The sequence below is a fragment of the Nymphalis io genome, chromosome 21 (genome assembly GCF_905147045.1).
Source record: "Nymphalis io chromosome 21, ilAglIoxx1.1, whole genome shotgun sequence".
Lineage (NCBI taxonomy): Eukaryota > Metazoa > Arthropoda > Insecta > Lepidoptera > Nymphalidae > Nymphalis > Nymphalis io.
Genome location: NC_065908.1, coordinates 2,903,412 through 2,924,622, shown reverse-complemented (window position 1 = coordinate 2,924,622; position 21,211 = coordinate 2,903,412). Strand labels below are relative to the sequence as shown.

Here is a 21,211-nt window from a genome sequence, read left to right as displayed (position 1 = left end):
TGTCACTATGGAAAATAATAATTTGTTAAATATTTCAATGCTAACTAGCTGATCTAGCAGTGTCCAATCGTTCAGAACTATAGATAGATATGGTTCTGATAAAAATATCAGACGGGCCGGTTGGCGTGGTTGATAGATACTTGCCTTTCACGTCGAAGGTTGTGGATTCGATTCCCACCCAGGATAGCCAGTTGTGTGCATGAACATGTCTGTTTGTCCTGAGTTTGGGTGTAATTATCTATATAAGTATCTATTTACAAAAGAAAAGTAGTATATGTACAAACTCTGCTTAGTTTGGTATCAGATGGCCGTGTGTGAATAATGTTCCAGGATATTTCGTATTGTACTTAAATAACTAACTAAACAGACTTACCATAAAGAAAATAATTAATATTTATATGTAATTATGATAAATGTAGTTCGTAACTATAATTTATAATAAATAGGTGGTGTGGCAGAATGGTAATATAAAGGAGTCACCACAGCTCATAGATATTAGCGATGTAAGAAATATTAACCATCAATTATATCGTCAATGCGCCAGCAACCGTGGTAAGTAAGATACTAACAAACCAAAAATACTAAGTGGTGCTGTTTAGTGGTAAATGTGTGGTTGGTACCTACCGTGGCGGGCTAACCGCCCAATGAATTCCCTTTATACTGCAGTGACACGATTGTGAAATGTCAGAAAGTAATATATTACATTGACTATATTACTCGCTCGTCAGCGTGCAAGGGGGTGGGGGAGGTATACTCAGGTGTAAGGTATAAAAAAGTAGCCTTTCCTTCCTTGGGGTCCAAGCTTGCTTCATACTAAATTTCATCAAAATCGGTTCAGTGGTTTAGACAAACACAGTTATTTTCGCGTTTTAAATGTTGGTATAGATAACGATTGAAGGATACACGCATCAAAATAGATTATCACCGCAAGCCCGTTTCCAACATTTACATTAATAATAAATAATGTCATGAAAAAAAGGAATAATCAAGATATTCAATAGCTTTATTTACAAACAGCGCAGAACAGTGGAATATATAAGTGGAGGTAAGAAGGCTATAAACCGATTACCTATACTATAGCTGTAGAATAATAACTATTATTTGGTTTATTAACTGCCTCTTTGTTCCAGTGATTTAGCTTATATGCTTGCTAATTCCTAGGTCTACGGTTCAAGCCTCTGATTGAGGTAAACTGTTATTGAGTTTATCTGTTAAAAAAGTTCCGAAAGCATGTGTATTCGTTAATCTCCACTTGAACCCTTTTCGGTCTTAAACAGATTATAGGATAGTGAAAGTGAGAAAAACAGAGTTCCTGCACTCCTAAATATCTCCTGAATATCTCCTGCACCGGGTAGTTTCTTTAGAAAATGGCTGCCATGACCGAAACGGTTGTGAAGAATGTAGTATGAAAGAAGAATGAGTATTTGGTTTTTATGAAAACATCTATGAAATGTTTTATTTTATTTAAATTTTATTAGGAAATAAAACAGAAGACATTATATGCAATGAAAATAATTAACTTGTACAATAAAACAATAAATTTTCATTTAATTCTAATTCATATATAGCAATAAACACGCAATCCGGCAAATTATAATTAAAAAATATTAATATTTACTAACTAGAATAAAGATACAACACGTTAAGTAAGCTATGAGAAAAATAAAATAATTAGTAAATTATTATTAGAAAACATATCTAATTCATTATATTTCTTATTGTATTTTTTATATTTGTAAAGGTTCGATAATTAAGTTTTTAATACAACATCAGTAACAGCATGTTAATGTTCCACTGCTGGGCTAACGCCTCCTCTCCCTTTGGAGGAGAAGGTTTGGAGCTTATTCCACCACGCTTCTCCAATGCGGGTTGGTAGAATACACATGTGGCAGAATTTCAATAAAATTAGACACATGTAGGTTTCCTCACGATGTTTTCCTTCACCGTCACGCACGATATCAATTACAAACACAAATTAAGCACATGAAAATTCAGTGGTGCATGCCCGGGTTTGAACCCACGATCATCGGTTAAGATTCACGCGTTCTAACCACTAGGCTTCTAATCTAATTACATATTATTGTTTAATATTATAATGTCATATCTATAGATTTTATATGAACGTCGAAATAGGCGTGGAATGCCCTTGTGTTATTCTGAAACTGTTTATGTTAGGAAGTTGTTGATAACTGCTTATACTGTTGTATAACGAGATACGAGCTGTTTTGAATTAAACATGATAAAACTGTAACGAAGTCTTAATTTATTAACTATTCAATAGTTTATTTATTAACCATTCAGCTCATCGTTCATTCGGGTTCGGTTTTCTAAGTAATAATAAAATTATTTATTTCTGGAATGTTCTCGTTTATTCGAGAAAGTTTTTTAACGAAATTGTTTATCTGTTCTTTCTAAACCTTGTGGAATACATAATATTATGATCTCCTACTGACTGATAGCTATGGTGATTATAATAATTTAGTGCACAAGTGTGTGCGCAAACACCATTGCACTATCAAATCCGTCAAACTCATAATCTGATAGGACCAGATTTAATATGACTCAAGAAACTTCAACTTTCATTCATTCACGGGATTCACGGGAGTATAAATAGTGAACACATAAAAAGTCACTGCACTTGTGAATTTCTTGTCCGAAAATTCAATAATTTTATGTCTCCATCGAGGATTTAAACCCTGAACTTTGGGATCTACAGCCTTAAAAACTAGCCACTAAACGAATGAGTAGATTGTATGTATTAAATTTTTTTATTCTCTTTCTTGATGGAGCTTGACCTTGCTTTTTAGACTTAGTCTTATTTTTAAATAATTATTTGTGTATTACGTAATGTTATATATAGTGTTAAAATTATTAAACGCAAACATTTATATTTTAAATTATGTTAGTGTTTTATACGAATATTATGTTTCGCATGCAAATTCATTAAGTCAGAAACAGTGTAGCCATGCTAATATATTCGAGCGATAGCCTATCTACATCCGGTCAGTTTTTGCTACAAACGTTTGCGCTGTGGACTTGCGTTTTAGGTATATTTATTGTCATACTAAATTTCAATGTTCAGATTTATTTCGACTGATGCAATTTGTTTTTAAACTAAGATTAGTGTTTTACCGTTTTTTTGAAGAGAGATTAGGTTGTATCATGTATAACATAATAAGTCATTCACTTACAACTCTTAGTATAAAAAGAGAGAACGCATGCACGCAATGTCATTTACATATACCTAATATATGTCCGAAATTTATATCAATTCATAACGATAGGCAAGGTGTTAAAAAAGGGTGTTAGAAATATAGTGATATTTTATTATTTAATAATATAAATAAATATAATAAATAAATTAAATATTATTCCGATCAAATTTATGTTAATGTCATAAGTCAAAACTGATGAAAAGGTTAATTAGCCACAAGCTCCTGAAACGCTTTATCAAAGTAAGAGTTACAGCTAAATACTGAACGCTATTGGTCGAATAAAGTAAAATTAGTTAATTTAAGATTGATCAGCGTTTCATAAGCTGAAAATAAGAATTTCACGATTTAAATCGTTCTGTTTTGCATTTCCTCTTACTGCGGGTGTTTGAAAACAGCTTGTCGCAGCTATAGCAGATTACAATGCTTTAGCGCGGGATTACAAGCGGGATGCTGCAATGTTAATTAGCCCACTGAAGCTCTGATTTCAAACATAACGATCAGATTGAACAAAAACGTTTGCGGATAAATTAGGAAATACGTTATTTACTCATTTTAATCTATCAAAGTACGATAAAATAGTTTATTTGAATAGGGACATTATTGAAATATAGCATACTAGATGTTCGTCGCGACTCCGAGCGAGAAATAAGATTTTTTTTGTTAAAACCAAAATACTTAAAACCGAATGCAGCGCCGTATGCCGTCTTTCATCTAAAATATCTAGGAATCTACTCATCCATCAAACATACAAAAAAAAATCATCAGAATCACAAGACACACACATAATAGACTAACACACGTATAAAAACAAGTACAATCTTTTCTGCTTCTGTTTCAGCTTATATATAAATAATATTAAACCGATTACTAACATAAATGAAAGAAAACAATAAAGCGATTGTGTTTTTTTTTAAGTTTTTATATGAGCTCAAAAACGGTCTGAAGTCGATTTGTTCAGTACATTGTTGAAAAATAAAACGAAATCCGTGAAAAGCTTACGTTAATGACAGTCTAGACACGAATCATATCGATAATTTGAAAATGTACGTGAACGAAAAATATATAGGACCATCTGGAAACCAAAAATAATAAAGTTTAAATCGTAGAAAGCAGTTTTTGAGTAATCGGTGAACATATACACACATAATTACGGATTTGATAATTTATATTACCATAATTATGTATCATATGTTTGTGTTGACTTACGCAGACAGCATAAGCATCTTCAAAAGCTAAGTCATAGTTATCATATGTATTTATAAAATATTAGTACAAATAAAGGAAAATCAATCGTATCACATTTATTCCTGCTTGGTTATAAACACACCGAATTGACCGACTCGGTTTGCAGGTGTTATATTTAAAAAAAGGAAACCTATTGTAATATGAGCAGCGTCATATCAGCGTCATATCAGTTGTCTGGTTTCCATAGTATAAGCTCTGCTTAGTTTGGGATCAGATAACCGTGTGTGAATAATGTCCCAGGATATTATTATTATTATTAATCTTTCTAATTAGTTTCATTAAGAACAGCGGAACTGAATCTTCTTGATAGGGATGATATTCTTTTATAATCTAAAAACTACAATTTCATATTTTTTCGATCTGCTAACTTTTTAATTCTAGAAATCTACTGACAATTGCTTAATTGCGTAATAACTTCTAAGCCCGATATCTCCAGATCTTCAAGATCTGCTGTCTCATAAGCTAGCCCATACTTAAACCTAGATTTTTTTATATATAACGTGATACTAGATACTTACATAGGTTTAAATTTTTACAAGATTTTAAAACTAAAATTACTCTATATAACTAAAATATATCTTACCTTATGTTTGTCGAACTGTATGTCTCTCAGCCAGGGGTCAAAAAGTAGTTTGTCCGGCTCGATGTTGACAGGACTCTGCCGCCGACCCTTGTTGCACATGCTCCATTGCGGGTTGATCAGACCCCAGAACCCGGGACCTAGAATAAATTATGATTAATGTAATTTGAAGACGAAAAGCGAAAGCGAACACAACCTTAGTGCTTAACGCTTTAACTTGCAATGTAAAATAAGTTTGCAAAAAATAATAGCAATACGACTTATTTTTCAATAATACTTTATCTCCCTCCTTTACTGGTCCTAGCGGTGTAGGTTGATATGAAATATTTGCTTACATCGGTACTTTTGGCTACCATCCTAGCGAGAATGCAGAAATCACTTGACAAGTGACTCAGAAAGTCTAACTTGAGTGACTGATTTAGTTAATGCGTAGTCTCTAGGTTTTTATTACTATATTGTATACCGTCAAACAGCAATACATAATATTGATCTTAAAATATATGTATAGGTGGTACTCAGACGGGCTTGCACCCTTTAAGGTCTCGTTAATCATAAATAAAAACTGTCGGCTACTGACATAAAATGTGTTAAATTCGTTTAACATAGCTATCGTGCATGAAGCAATGAAAGTTTAACATTTTAATTAAAATATTTTACGTTTAGCTAATATCAATTACTATTTATGGGTAGGTGTAACTACTCGTTACGCGTAAATTTTATATGTATACCTGCAGTAAGATGTAACGAGACCAAAGCTGGCTCAGCGCATTCCCCTCCCCTAATTCCCTTATTAAGATTTACAACTAACGAAAATAATGAAAATACCATTTCTTATATGAGAATTTATATTTCTATTTTATTATTTTTGTTAACTCGAATTATTCAAAAATAATGTAATTGTTTTTTCGACCCATCTTTGAAAGTTTTTTTTGTTGACGTTTACTTTTAAGAGGTTTTATGTATGCATTTGCTCCAGTTTCAATTTAAATTTCACACATTCTTAAAAAAAATTAAACTTACTAATAAGCGTTACTTTTTAACATGCTTAAATACAACACAATAAATATTACTTTGTCAACGTGATTAAAAAAATATCAAAAAAAAAAAGATTCGATATGAACGAAAAATAAACTGACATTTCTATATTGAGTTGAGTTGAGTTCTATATTGAGTTGATAACGTCACCATTAACTACCGACATTGGCTCTGTATATCTGCAAGAATTTTGCAGAATATATCGCTCCTTAGACAGTGCGCTTCCAACTACGAAATACCATATGCACGTTCAAACCGGTTGAGTCGGTATAATCGAATTTGTACAGACAAACCATCAGTATCAAAACCAGCCGAGCTTACTATATACATAAATCAATCCAATAAATATACAAATCAAGCTAAACATGTCAGACTATCATTCAACACGGCATTGATGTACATTAGGATAATGACCGAGATAGTTACAAATGGTGTGTGAACTGACAGTCGTTAGTCAACGATTGAATGATAATGACTGTCATGAAATCTTAACGAACGCAATCGTTAGTGATACTAACTCAATGTACGTGATTGTTTTTAAAAGTAATCATGCAAATGATATTTATATTAGACTGTGTTCGATTTTTTATTTTTTATTTTGAAAGTGCATTTCAGTTTAGAATACTTTTAAAAATATTTGTCCTTTTTTTTAATTAAAATGATTGTAACATGAATTATATGTTTTATTTACAAAACTGATTTAGTATTAAGAACCTACATCTTGTGCTTATGAAAAAAAATATATAAATTAATTTATTATAAAATATAAGAATTTATTTTTACTTCCATCATTATAAAAATCCGACCAAAGTTGGATTAAAATTTAAATTAATGATGAGGTTGAAAATTATATTTATATTAAGCATTAATTGTTTTTACATGATTTCTGGACGCTTCAAGCTTTAGTCTTCTTGCGGTTGTTAATAATTTATGTATTTTTGGAACAAAGTGTACGCATCTATTTATAAACACATAAAACTACTTTCTTTCGTTGGTTTTGTTGTTGAAATAAACATTATCACAAGATAATGATAAATATTTATTTTGACTACAAGTAAGTATGTATTAGTATGTTTTTTTTTATAGAATAGGAAGGCGGACGAGCATATGGACCACCTGATGGTAAGTGGTCATCAACGCCTATAGACATCGGCATTGTAAGATATGTAACCATCGCTTACATCACTAATGCACCACCAACTTTGGGAACTATGTTAATGTTACGTCCCGTAATTTAATATGCTTACTTAAAAATGTCAAAAAAACTCTGAGATAATAAATAATTCAGTGATATGTAATTTAGAATTATAAATACTGCCATTAATTATGACTAATACATTTATTTACTGGTGGTAGGGCTTTGTGCAAGCTCGTCTGGGTAGGTACCACCCACTCATCAGATATTCTACCGCAAAACAGCAATACTTGATATTGTTGTGTTCCGGTTTGAAGGGTGAGTGAGCCAGTGTAATTACAGGCACAAGGGACATAAAATCTTAGTTCCCAAGGTTGGTGGCGCATTGGCTATAAGCGATGGTTGACATTTCTTACAATGCCAATGTCTAAGGGCGTTTGGTGACCACTTACCATCAGGTGGCCCATATGCTCGTCCACCTTCCTATCCTATAAAAAAAAAATTAAATATATTTTTGTATAACGTTTTAAATATTATGAAAAAATCAAATACAAAAAAGTACATTCTTTGTACTAAATATTTAACATAATTTCGTGGTACACACAATACGCATCAAATTTCATACCCTAATAACTTTCTGCCACAAGGATAGTTTTAAGCGATGACGAGTCGAAATTCTCGTTACTCAAATATAAAAGCCCATTCAATACCGTTACACTGATATCGCATTGAATGGGAATTTGGGATACCGCGAAATTTGCCCATCATAGCGCACTGAGTCGCATGTAATGTAATGTTGGCGTCCGTATACATTAGACAATAGATTATATGGAAGTCGGATTTTTTTTTAAATTGGTAAGCAGACGGACATATAGGCCAACTGATGGTAAGTGGTCACCAGACATGGCCAAGGTGCCAGCAATTTTGGAAACTAATATTTTATGCCACTTGTTCCTGTATTTACACTGGCTCACTCACCCTTTTAAACAGGATCACAATAATACTAATTTTACCACCAAGTAAAATAATTCTATTTTTAAAAGCATCGACGCTTTATTAATATGAATTTAATGATTAAAATTGTTTTTTTTAAATTACGTTTTTAATTTAAAAAAAATATTTCAGATAAGATATAGAAAACTCCTTAATAATATATTTGTATTTCTTAGTTTGTGTGTGTGTGTGTGTAAATATTGTAAAATGTATATATTTTTTGGTAAGCAAATCATGGTTAAGGGAACGTTGAAAATTAGGAGCCGTCTTTTACCGTATAATGGAAACACGTACTTAATGTAATGTTAGGGTACCATTGGCGAACACTATCGGATATGCCCGGACGATCATTACCATTACATTAACCGAATTTTTGTCATTGCCTCGGTAATGAGAATTGGATGTTGTATACTGTAATATTAAACTAAAAACTATTTCAATAATTACATTATACTTATTTTATGGGTAAAAATATTATAACCTTTATTACAAATGATTATAAAAAGTGATTTGTTGATTATGACGAGGTATGAGATTTTCTGTTCTTTGTTGTTTATATATTTAATTTTTAATATGTATATTGTTGAAAAAAATAATACGCAAATAATTACTTGTTTATTAATTTTTATTACAAGTATTCATCTTTCAAAGCGGGTGAAATTATTCAATGCAGCTACTTATTAATAATATTATATAAACCTTCTCCGAAAGTGTTAACTTTTTTTTTACAAGGCCATCTGATCCCAAACTAAGCAGAGTTCGTACTATGGAAACCAGACAACTGATATACTACATATACTACTTTTCTTTTGTAAATATATACTTATATAGATAATTACACCAGAATCGACAAACAGACATGTTTATACACACAGTTGTCTGTCCTGGGTGGGAATCGAACCTGCGGCGCGAAGTTAAGTATCTACTAACCACGCCAACCGGCTAGTCATTTACATTGGATTAGTAGTTTTTTTTTTTTTTTTTTTTATAGAATAGGAAGGCGGACGAGCATATGGGCCACCTGATGGTAAGTGGTCACCAACGCTCTTAGACATTAGCATTGTAAGAAATGTCAACCATCGCTTACATATCCAATGCGCCACCAACCTTGGGAACTAAGATTTTATGTCCCTTGTGCCTGTAATTACACTGGCTCACTCACCCTTCAAACCGGAACACAACAATATCAAGTATTGCTGTTTTGCGGTAGAATATCTGATGAGTGGGTGGTACCTACCCAGACGAGCTTGCACAAAGCCCTACCACCAGTTCTTTCAATTACCTAAGTTAGTCATTTCTTTCAATTACCTAAGTTAGTCTAGGCTAAGTCATCATTTATAAGTATAGACTAATATTACGTGATACTAACCACGAACAAGCATAGGCCTGTTACGTATTCGATCCAACTACATATAGCTAACAATAGTAATACCATAATAAAGATCCTGAAAAAACTAACTAAGAATTAATGCAAGCCTAAAAATGTTTATTACAAGACTATTTCTTAATTAAACCTTAAAATTGCTGTAACGTTATTACTAAACAAAAAGTATATCAAATAGACTAAACATACTTTGTATTAAAAAAAAAACCCTTCAATATAAATGAACTTCAGATAAAGCTTAATGCTAATCATATATACTATTTCGTTTCCAAATTACTATCTAAAAATTCATACCAAAATAGGTATCTAAGTGAGGTAGAATCATTATATCCGTCTATTCAATATAATGATACGGGCGAACGAACTATCATTAAGATTCTATCGCGATCATTGCGGTGTCATTACCCCGCTATTTCGCGTGGCACGATTTTTCGAGTACATTTTCTAGAATTTCTATATAATATCTGTAAGGCTGTTTTGTAAGAGCAAACTCGAAACTCGTCGTACTAAACGGTCGTGAAATGTCAGAAAATTATATGTGATTTTGACCATAAAAAGTATAACATATCAAGGAAACGCGATTCAAAATAGTATATTCACATAAGTCGGTTGTCCACTTTTTATTAAGCGAGTTCTTCAATCGAGATGGTCAAACCGTGAATCTCCACCGAAGGTTGAAAATTCGCCACAAATATCCTACGATCCGTATTGGAGCGGCGTCATTGAATAGGCTCAAAATCATCTCCTCAAAAGAAGACACCTTAGACAAGATATTCGACATTTAGAGATTACTTTCATAATACCAACGACTACATCAGCTTTACAAGTATGTTCTAAAAGCCTCATTGATGACTTCTGAATTTTATAACGGAATTAGTTCGGTGTTTTAGATTTGTCTCAGAATATAATACGATGCTTTCCTTAAGCGAATTATGAGATTATTTGTAATATTCTTTTTCGTATCGAACCTTAATCTGATAGCAATCGATAAAAAAAACTATACAAAGAGTTAGGGCTAGTTAAAATGTTGTAACGGTTTTAGGCATTGTTGTGTAAGCTACAATGTAAATTAGAACGCTGTCCGCCATGATAATATGATCAAGTCGTAAAGCGTAATTGGCTGGTGTAATTTAAAGTTCTAACAACCTGCTTCACATTTGTAATCATCTATCACTTTTGAGTGAGTGAGACACAAGAGAAGTCTACTCTTCCTAAGAGTGAGAAGGCTAAATTACTTAATTTTTTTTTTCTCAAGACTAATGAAACTTTGCCAGGATCGTAGTCTACTGGTATGAATTTGGTCTCCCTATGTAGGTATTATAATTTAATCGCTAAAAATCAATACAATCATTTATTTTTTGTTAATGATTGTACATCAACATTTTTCGTTCGTATTTTTCTTTCAGTGTTGAGTTCTGTAACACATTGATTAAATATATATATAATATATTTTTGACAGCTGTGGATACGTAATTACCTTGTATTGTTGTGTTAGTTTTGAAACCTGGTCTGTTTTTGTAATCACAGGCATAAGGGACATAAATAATCTTAAATACCACGGCTGATAAGCATAGCACAATAGCCTCTCTGCATTCCTATTTTACATTAAAACAAAAATAAATAAAAATAATATCATCCGTGTGAACCATGACAGTAAACGGTGTCATCTTTTTTAATATAGTAAAGTAGCTTCAGTAGCCATCACGCTTAGCCAATGTTAGATTGGCTAAATTACTGTAATCAAATCCTAACTAATATTATAAATGTGAAAGTTAGTTTGTTTGTTACGATTTCACATATAAACTCAACCAATCATCATAAAAATAATTTCATGCAAAGTCGCGCACGGAAACTAATATTATATAATTATTATAGTAATTCAATCCGATTATCTGTTACGAAACTCGTATGAATACTATTCACTTATGTGAATGTTTAATCGATTGTAATGTTGAGCTGTCGTCTGTTATAATCGCGTTTAATATTCGATCAAAGTAAGCTATAGTGAGTTTCTAAATAAATAGTTATAGTTTGACCGGATTTAGTATAAAAATGGCAGATTAAATATATTTATAAATATGAAATAATGAAATAAATTATGTATTCTATTTTAATTTACAATCGGTTTTTTATTATATTGAGACATTACATATATGTTTACCTGAAATACCATCGTAGGTCCACCATTCTTCCCAGCTACCTGTTATATCTGAAAGAAATAATTATATTAATATCATTATATTAATTTACTGACTATAAAGTTATTTAAAATTCTTTTCAAACCTGTATAAGCGTTAAATTAATTTTGTAAAATTATGCTTCAAACATGCATTTAATTAGAGACTTATATTATAATAAAGATTAACTATTTTGATTACAGATTCTGATATTTCATTTTATCATGCTATTTGTAAAGCATAATCAAGTTTGCGGGTACAAACCCAGCCACTGAATTTTCATGTGCTTAATTTGTGTTTATAATTAATTTATTACGAGGTGGTGGAGGAAAACATCGTGAGGAAATCTGCATGTGTCGGATGAAATTATGACACGTGTGTTTCCATCAATCCACATTGGAGCAGCGTTCACCTCTAAAGGAGACTCTTGGCCCAGCAGTGGGACATTTACAGGCTGTTCCTTTAAATTTAGATTTATTAGAGAAATTATACTTTTAATAATGCATTATTAAGTAAATAATAGTATGCTTGGAACAAATCTCTAAGTCCACCTTTAATGTTATACCTGAGGTATTCTCTACTAATAAGCCTTTTGGCTAATCATGAATACATGAAATTACACACAAAAGAAACCATATTCATAAATGAATATTTTTAGCAATATAATAATATTTGAGTGAATAATAAAAATACCTCTGACTGAGATACATAGCAGTATGAGCGTGAGTAGACATTGGCGCATCGTGACGATGCTGCCGTCACGCAGCAGCCCGCATTGGGAATATCACGTCTGGAAGAAAAATAAATACTATTTAACTTCATATTTGTGCTATGTGTGTTGTCCACATAATATAATAATAAAGATAAAAAAGAAATTGCTATCGGGTTTTTTTAACAAATTAAACATTATATTTATTTTCTAAATTGTTTTGTCAACAGTACAATAAGTGATATCAATTTTAGACTTTTGTAATAAGTCATGTAAGCTTGAGTTATTCATTTTTATTTCAAGTAAATGTAATGTTTGACTTTGACTTTATATTATTAATAATATTTTATCAATTAAATTATTAATAATTATTATTTTATAAATTAAATTATTCATTTAATATAATTTTGTTTGTTAATTTAAAAAAAAAATATCACGAACAAGACACGTTTATTAAGAATAAGCTTTTATATAAGACCTTTGAGTAACGCAAAAAAAAAACTATAACAGAAGATTTTCTTAAGAAATTATACAATAAAGAAACAGTAATTATCCAGCATCACAGTATCTGTTGCAGATAACGGCCAGCTTTGAGATAACAGATTTCCTTCTTTCGGTAGATCCTTGCTTTATGAGCCTTGTTGGGTATAGGCTTATCTGCCTTGTAATGCCCTTTGGTAGGTCACAAAAGTTCGTGATAAATTATCATTGTTATAGGTTCAGACTTTTTGTACCCTTGAGCCACTTATACCAGAGATCTTACATCAATAAACCACTGTGTATTTTCTTTTATTATGTAACAATGATAAAATTTAGCGATGAACCCATTGAAATAATTTCAAGCTTTTTTAAAAGAGTTATTACCAATATTATATGTTGATAAGTTTAAAGTTACAATAGCGTTTATATTTATTTAGTGTTACGGTAAACGAAAACATCATATGTTGTATATCAAAATTATGTCATGCATTCCTTTCAACTTTACTTCAATATACGTCTTTATATATTAAATGGCATTAACTTTTTCTTTTATTTGTAATAAGTATAGTTGTTAGCCGAATGAGTCCACCGACGACCGACCGTAGACATTGGCTCTGTAATATTAACCATATCTTATAACGCCTTAACCTTAGGGATTAGGAATTTTAATTTCTTGTACATGTAATAACAATGACTTACTCACTATTTAAGCCTAACACGATACTAAGCAGTTTAGAATAATCGAGGGTACCACCCAGACAAACTTATACAAAGCCCCACCTCCATGTGAATATAATATGTGCTCTGAAAACATGAACAATGGGTACAATCGGTGGTAGTTTTTAATTTGACTATTGGTAATAATAATAATATCCTGGGACATTTTTCACACACGGCCATCTGATCCCAAATTAAGCTTGTACAAAGCTTGGGCTATGGAAACCAGACAACTGATATACTACATATACTACTTTTTTTTTTGTTGTAAATACATACTTATATAGATAATTACACCCAGACTCAGGACAAACAGACATGTTCATGCACACAAATGTCTGTCCTGGGTGGGAATCGAACCCACAATCTTCGGCGTGAAAGGCAAGTGTTCTACGAACCACGCCAACCGGCTCGTCCGGTAAGTAAGTATAATGCTTCTAAGTTGAATATAGTATTTTGATTTTGATTTTAATATTCATAATATAATTAAAAGTTTTTAGAAACAAATTATTGCTGTCATAGTTTACTATATAATATTCATTTTGTGTAAAAAGTCGATTATAATTCTCTATTTTCGGCTTGTCATCAAAATGCCGAATGCCCGGGAATCTGTCTGTTACTGTTTAGTTACTGTTATGGGTTATTTATTAGCAATAAATATATTGTCTATTCGTTTATACAAAGCGCGATGAAGATAATTATAAAATATATTAAATTAATTAATTTTATTGTAATTATATTTTGCGTTATAAATGTTTTAGAATAATTCGTAATATGATATAATATATTGTGTTATCCGGGAAGTTTGTGTTAATCGTTGATTTTTTATACATATGTTAAATAGTAAATATACATGTTTTGTTATCAATCATCTGGTGTGTTATTCTCTAAGAATCATATGTATGTTAGTATTAATGCAACGATTATGTTTACGTACATATTTCAAACATAATGTGGTAATATGATAATGATGAGACTAAATTCAACCTCCTAAGCAAAATGTGATACTTTCTGTTTATTTATTAATTTAACATTTTTTTTTTATCTTTTAGCATCTCTAACTGAATTATCGACAAAAGTCACAGCTATTTTTGTAAGTGTAAAACTGTGATGATTGTAGCATTTTCGATTCATGAGCACCCTCTGTATCTAAGTATCTGCCACCCCTCGGCGTCGCAGTGGCGGGCGCCAGGGAGTCTGCAACTCTGCCTTACGATAAACGCACACATATGAACCGCATTATTTTATAACACAAATTGTATTATTCTATCAGTATCGATTGCTGCCAAAACTATTCAGTTAAAATAGGAACGTAAAATCTACATTTGCATTATGCATATACTATTATATAACAAACGAGTGTTTGTATTTCCATTAAATATATAAAAAATATTAATAACTGTACGATACAATTATTTTAGCAATATGCCAGCTTTAAGATAGTTACTTACATTTTTGATATTATATTTCTGTATGTATTATTTAATATCGAAACATCTAAGTGTCTCTGGAGTCTTATCTTTAAATTTTTTACACCAATACCATTACTAGGCATTTCCTTTGCTTTCCAGACATGCCTTGAAGAGATTACTCTTTAGCGATTAGGCCTTTTGTTAACATATAAATGACATACATGTTTTGTCTTGATGTGCAGTAAAGTGTAAATTATTATTGTATCTACTTTATTTTAATATATATAGTTCACATTTCTTTTCCTTCACTTTTTTGATTTTTATCACGTTAATTAAAATAAACATTTTATATAACAGGGTTTTTCTCAATATCGTTGATTATTTATTTTAGTACTTATATACTCACGTAGAATTATATCGTGGTAGGTTAGAACATGATACGCAACACTGACCACAATAACCTTAATATTTAAAGGACATAAGCATCAAAATAGCGTATCGTCATAAGTCGATTTTCAACGTTTCATGATCGGGTCGAGATTTTTCAATTTGGTTATAGAATTATACGAGTAGCTTTGCTGGAGTAAGGAGATAGATTTAATGCGTACTTGTTATGAGATAATACATCAGATTTATTGTTAATAGTGTCTTAAAAAGGCATAACATCCGAGTTATGAAACCTCGGGATCTGGGACTTGTTTGATCTGCAACCATGATCTTTTTAAGGCCGTCTGTTGTTCTTAAATTCTTTTGCTTTGATCTTTTGGCACGATTTATAAAGACTTTTGAACAAGTCTAATAGTCTGCCAAAAATATATATTTCCTCAAAGTCGAGTTCGAACTGGACACACATTATATAGATATAATTATGTAAATATGTATAAAAATAATTAATTACATATTATGTATTGGATTTAGAAATAGAGTCAGGTTCATCTTGCACGAAAAAAAAAATTGAGTACCTTTTTTTTCCGTGCGTAATGTTTACGTAACCATCATAACAAAATAACAAATGGCTCATTAATTCAACTTTTCCATAACAGAAGTATTATGAAACATTTGTAAAGGCATAAATCTTAATGTGTCTATATACGCGATATTATTCCCTTTGTTAAAGGAATAACGGCCAAAATCCTGTGATCGTTGTAGTCGTTAAAAGCGTACCCATTCAAACAGGAAGTTAACAGCGGTTCGTAGACAAAGCTCGTTCTTTGCCGGATGTGGGTGTATCTACGTACAAACTGATAAGGTAGTTGCTATTTTCAGACTATTAATGCAAATACTTTATTTTTCTTTTTTTTAATTTATGCTGTAAGGCACAACACTGATTTTTCAAAATAGAAAAAAATTTAATCCATAATCCATTTAACAATTACCTACCTTTGTACATATAATTTTCAGTGGAGTACTACATATTATGAAACAAAGTCTCTCCACCGTCTGTCTGATTGTCCGAACGCTTTAAGCTCAAAAACTACCGAATGGTTTTTTTATATGGTTTTCACCAATTTACGAATTCATTAGGAAGGATTAGATGTATAATTTATTAAGGCTTCGTGTAAGTTAGCTGAAATATGACAATTTTCAGCTAATTTTAAGGTTCTTGGAGATGTCAGCAAAAAAACATATATCGGCACGGGTAGCAAGTTAGAATATATTTCTTAACTGTCAATACATTTTTTTTATTATTATTTATTTCTTTATTAAATATACCTGGTGAGATTGGTTTGCAAACAAAGCGTATTAAATTCATTAAACTCATTTAACATAAAAAGTAAACAATAATATGAAACAATACTAACAATATCGTATAACAGACAGAATATTATATATATATTGAATGCGTGTAAACAACCCCTAATGCTTTCTTATTTAATAGATACACAGACTTCGGACAGAGACGGTGCGTCGCGACGCCGTGGCGCCGGTTAGCTGCCTGGGAAATACTCTGAGAATATCAATAAAATTTACAGTTTCATACGCGTATTTTAATATTTTTTTTATATTACCACCTAATGGTAAGTGGTCCTTAATTAATCAGCCTATTTTTATTGTATTTTTATGTCTTGTTTTTGTTTTATTTTTATTTATCTCATTTATTTCTCTATTTGTAATTAAATTTTTAAATGTGTAAATTTCGTAAGTATATGTTTAAAATTACCTTCAAAATACCCACCTATTAAACTTATTAACACTTCCGTATTACCTAAAACATAGTACTTAAGATGTAATGGCGTATTTAATTGTACACATTATGTAACCTCTGTTCTCAAGTAAATGACTATAATATGTCTTATTAAGAATAAATGTCTTTAAACCTAAGTGGTCACCACTTCCGACGGATGATTTAGAAATATTAACTATTACTTTCATTGCCAATGCGTCACCATCATGGAACTAAGAAACTGTGCCTCTTTTGTCTGTAATTACACTAATTCGCTCACTCTTCAAATTAGAACACAACAAATATATATACATATATAAAGAAGAAACGTATTTTTGCTATGATAAAGAACAATATAATTTAATTAAAGTAACTATTATTTTGTTTATTGTAAGCGTTATAGTCGTAATTGATTAGAATTTTGGAAAGGAGAAAATTTTGAGAATTTGTTTTTTTTTTTTTTTTATAGGATAGGAAGGTGGACGAGCATATGGGCCACCTGACGGTAAATGGTCACCAAACGCCCTTAGACATTGGCATTGTAAGAAACCATCGCTTATAGCCAATGCGTCACCAACATTGGGAACTAAGATTTTATGTCCCTTGTGCCTGTAATTACACTGCAAATAATTAATTGTGATTGTAAAAAAGTACTATATAACGGAATTGCGTTTCATAAACTTGTGCTAGCAATATATTATAGTTAATTCATTTGTAGATACAGTAATCTATGTATATAGAAGTGTATATATACGTAAATATATGAGATATATTTATATCTATAGTGATGGTAGATACTTTCCATTTAAGCCGAAGGTTGTGGGTTCGATTCCCACCCAGGACAGCCATTTGTGTGCATGAACATGTCTGTTTGTCCTGAGTCTGGGTGTAATTATCTATATAAGTATGTATTTACAAAAGAAAAGTAGTATATGTAGTATATTGGTTGTCTGGTTTCCATAGCACAAGTTTGTATAAGCTTAATTTAGGATCAGATGGCCGTGTGTGAAAAATGTCCCAGGATATAATTATTATTATAATAATTATTGTTTTGTATGTATCATTTTATTGAGTGTGTACTATACGTCATGCTTATTTTATGATAAAATTAGTGTATACACAGATTTGAACCCATAAAAATCGGTTTATCCCATTTTTCCAATGTAATTTCTATTCATGAAATGTATACACACCATTATCTCTAATAAGGATTTTTCTTTAATTTTCAATACAAAATCGATCCAAATTTAGAATAAAATAATTTAGAAATGATATAAATAAGTTACTTATTACTTATACGTATTATATTAAATTATTTAATTAAATTACTTATACGTATTATATTAAATCGAAATTCACTGTTACCACAATAGTCTTTATTTAAAGCGGATAAAAGTACTAAGCGCAGTTATATATATATATAATTTTTTGTTGCATCTTCTCGTATACGACGTGTGTATATTGGTTTAGTAATTTTAGTTAGGCATTAATATATATAGACTTTTTGCTATGCAAATAATTACGCAAAACCCTTCTTAAAACAATTGCTTTTAGGAAGGTCAGCCAAGAGAATTGATTGACCTTTCTTTGTTTCATCGTTGTTTTAGGTTGATACCATTTGGTGTTCATTATGCTGTAATATATTTTGAATTCTGTTTTGTGTAATATCGGACTTAGTATAAATAGCAGTTAATGATATTTACTTAAATTAAATTTATTTCGCAAACACCGATAATATTCTTCACCGTACAACATCAATGCATGTCAATTGTGCCTGAACATGTTATCACACTAGTTCACTCATAAAACAAGAATATAAAAATAAAAATTATTTGAGTTGTAGAATAAATAGTGAGTACTAGTCGAGTGAGTGGGCATACTTCCCCAGATAGCTGGAAAAGATAATTTTATGGCTCCAGATAGTGCAGCTTATTATTTAAATATTTATCTTTTGACGTATGTTAATATTTTTAATAGAACAAATTTTTAACATGAATAATAACGATATTATAACAAAAAATAATAAACTAAGTTTCAGTTATTCAGGTTTCTGTATCTGTTAACATGTATTTAAAATTATATGATAATCGGTTAAATAGTTTAGACGTTAAAGTGTAACAAACAAACTCACTTTCGCATTTATTATGTTATAAGTTAGAATAAAGTTTTAAGATGTAATATCATTGTATTTCAATAGATGAAGCAATAGCACTTCCAATAACGTATATGTCTGAGGATCCAATACATTTGTCGGTTGACACTAAAGAACCGTATCGGATTCCCCCATACAAAATACAAATAAAACATGTGGATGCCTATCACACCGACGAAGTGCTTTTTTTTCCTAATATCTTAAATGTGTATATTTTGGTTTCGGGGTTCGGTGTAACATTTAAGAAAACAATTAATTGTTTTTTAATTGAATCGATTTATCACATAATCATCATTAAGGTATAGCTCCTAACTTGGACTTAATATCAGCTGTGCTAACAGATATACTAACAGCGAACATTCACACACGACTGAACGTTATTATTATGCTATAATGATTTAATACGTTTTTAGTTACATATTTTATTGTTCTCGAGGCATGTAAGCGTAAAAAAAAAGAATTTTTTTCTCTGTCAAAAATATCCTCAGTAGCGGAGTTCGGATGTCAGTAATTTATATTCACGTGCCTCGGAAAGCATGGAATGCTTGCACTTAAAATCTACGTCACATTGGATATGCCGTCCTATGAAAGAAAATATTATAACACATTATTCATATGAATATTCAGAGCTTTTCCAGGTTTGAAACCGCTATTATCAGTTAAAATTGATTATACTATTAGTCAATTTTAACCAGGTGTTATTATTGTATATTGAAAAGAATTTCTTTTCTAACGAAATATAATTTCAACGTTACACGTCATTGTAACCGACAGCCTAATGCAGTAGCAAGTATGCGAGTTAATTTAGTTGAGTGGATTTGTCCTGCACTGTCATCGCTTGTTTATCGTCACACAAGCAGCCGAGTTAATGGTATTAAGGTTTGGATTATTGTATTCAGAACGTTCAGGGTTCAAGAATGATTTTAGTAGCGACTTTGGTTAAGAAAAATCAAATGTATGAATGTAAGAGAAAATGGATAAGAACATTGTATATCGTGTAGTTGGTCGTGAATAGAGCAAATGGGCCACCTGATGGTAAGTCACCATCGCCCATAAACATTGGCATTGTAAGAAATATTAACCACACCTTACATCGACTCGAAATCTTGACTCGAAAACCCAGGACACAGTTTCCATGAATACTTCCAAGACGTTTGTTAGTTTAAGAAATTGCTTGCTCTCAATACACATTTATTACCGAGCATGTTATTTATGTTTAAAAGTAGTACTAAATAAATTATAATAATAATGAATAAATTTATAATGCTTAATGTGACTCATCATTTTATTTGTAAATTTGCTAAAACCATTCTTTTAATTGATGTAATATTAACATAATTAATTTGTGTTTAAAATTCATCTCGTGCTTGACGGTGAAGAAAAACATCGTGAGGAAACCTGTATGTGTCTAATTTCATTGAAAATTTTGCCACGTGTGTATTCTACCAACCCGCATTGGAGCAGCGTGGTGGAATAAGCTCCAAGCCTTCTCCTCAAAAGGAAGAGGAGGCCTTAGCCCAGCAGTGGGAGATTAACAGGTTGTTACTGAAACATAATACTATCTGCTTAGTTTTTTCCATGTATTATATAACAAATAAATTACACTGGTATTCATTGGCTAATAAATAAAAAAAACATTCATTTAATATAATTTTGTATACATATGCAAAATTTTATAAGCTTAATTATATTATTTAAACGTTTTTCGTATGTTTCATTCGGTTTTTGCGTAACGACGCGTCATCCGGCCGGCGCCATTTAATTTCCTTTATTGTTATAAAACAGGCATTTTGTTGAATTCTTTTTTGTTACG

The 21,211-nt window shown here is 31.0% G+C and overlaps 1 protein-coding gene across 2 annotated transcripts in view; it reads right to left on the bottom strand.

Moving 5' to 3' along the window:
- LOC126776864 (carbonic anhydrase-related protein 10) overlaps positions 1-21,211 on the bottom strand; it is a 63,491-nt gene that overhangs the window by 16,797 nt on the left and 25,483 nt on the right. For both annotated transcript variants that reach the window (XM_050499706.1, XM_050499708.1), the window contains exons 2-4: positions 12,458-12,554; positions 11,749-11,796; positions 5,044-5,180 (exon numbers count right to left, since the gene is read on the bottom strand). In XM_050499706.1, the coding sequence (XP_050355663.1) occupies positions 5,044-5,180; positions 11,749-11,796; positions 12,458-12,506 (234 nt within the window). In that variant the 5' untranslated portion in view covers positions 12,507-12,554. The remainder of the gene's footprint in view (positions 1-5,043; positions 5,181-11,748; positions 11,797-12,457; positions 12,555-21,211) is intronic.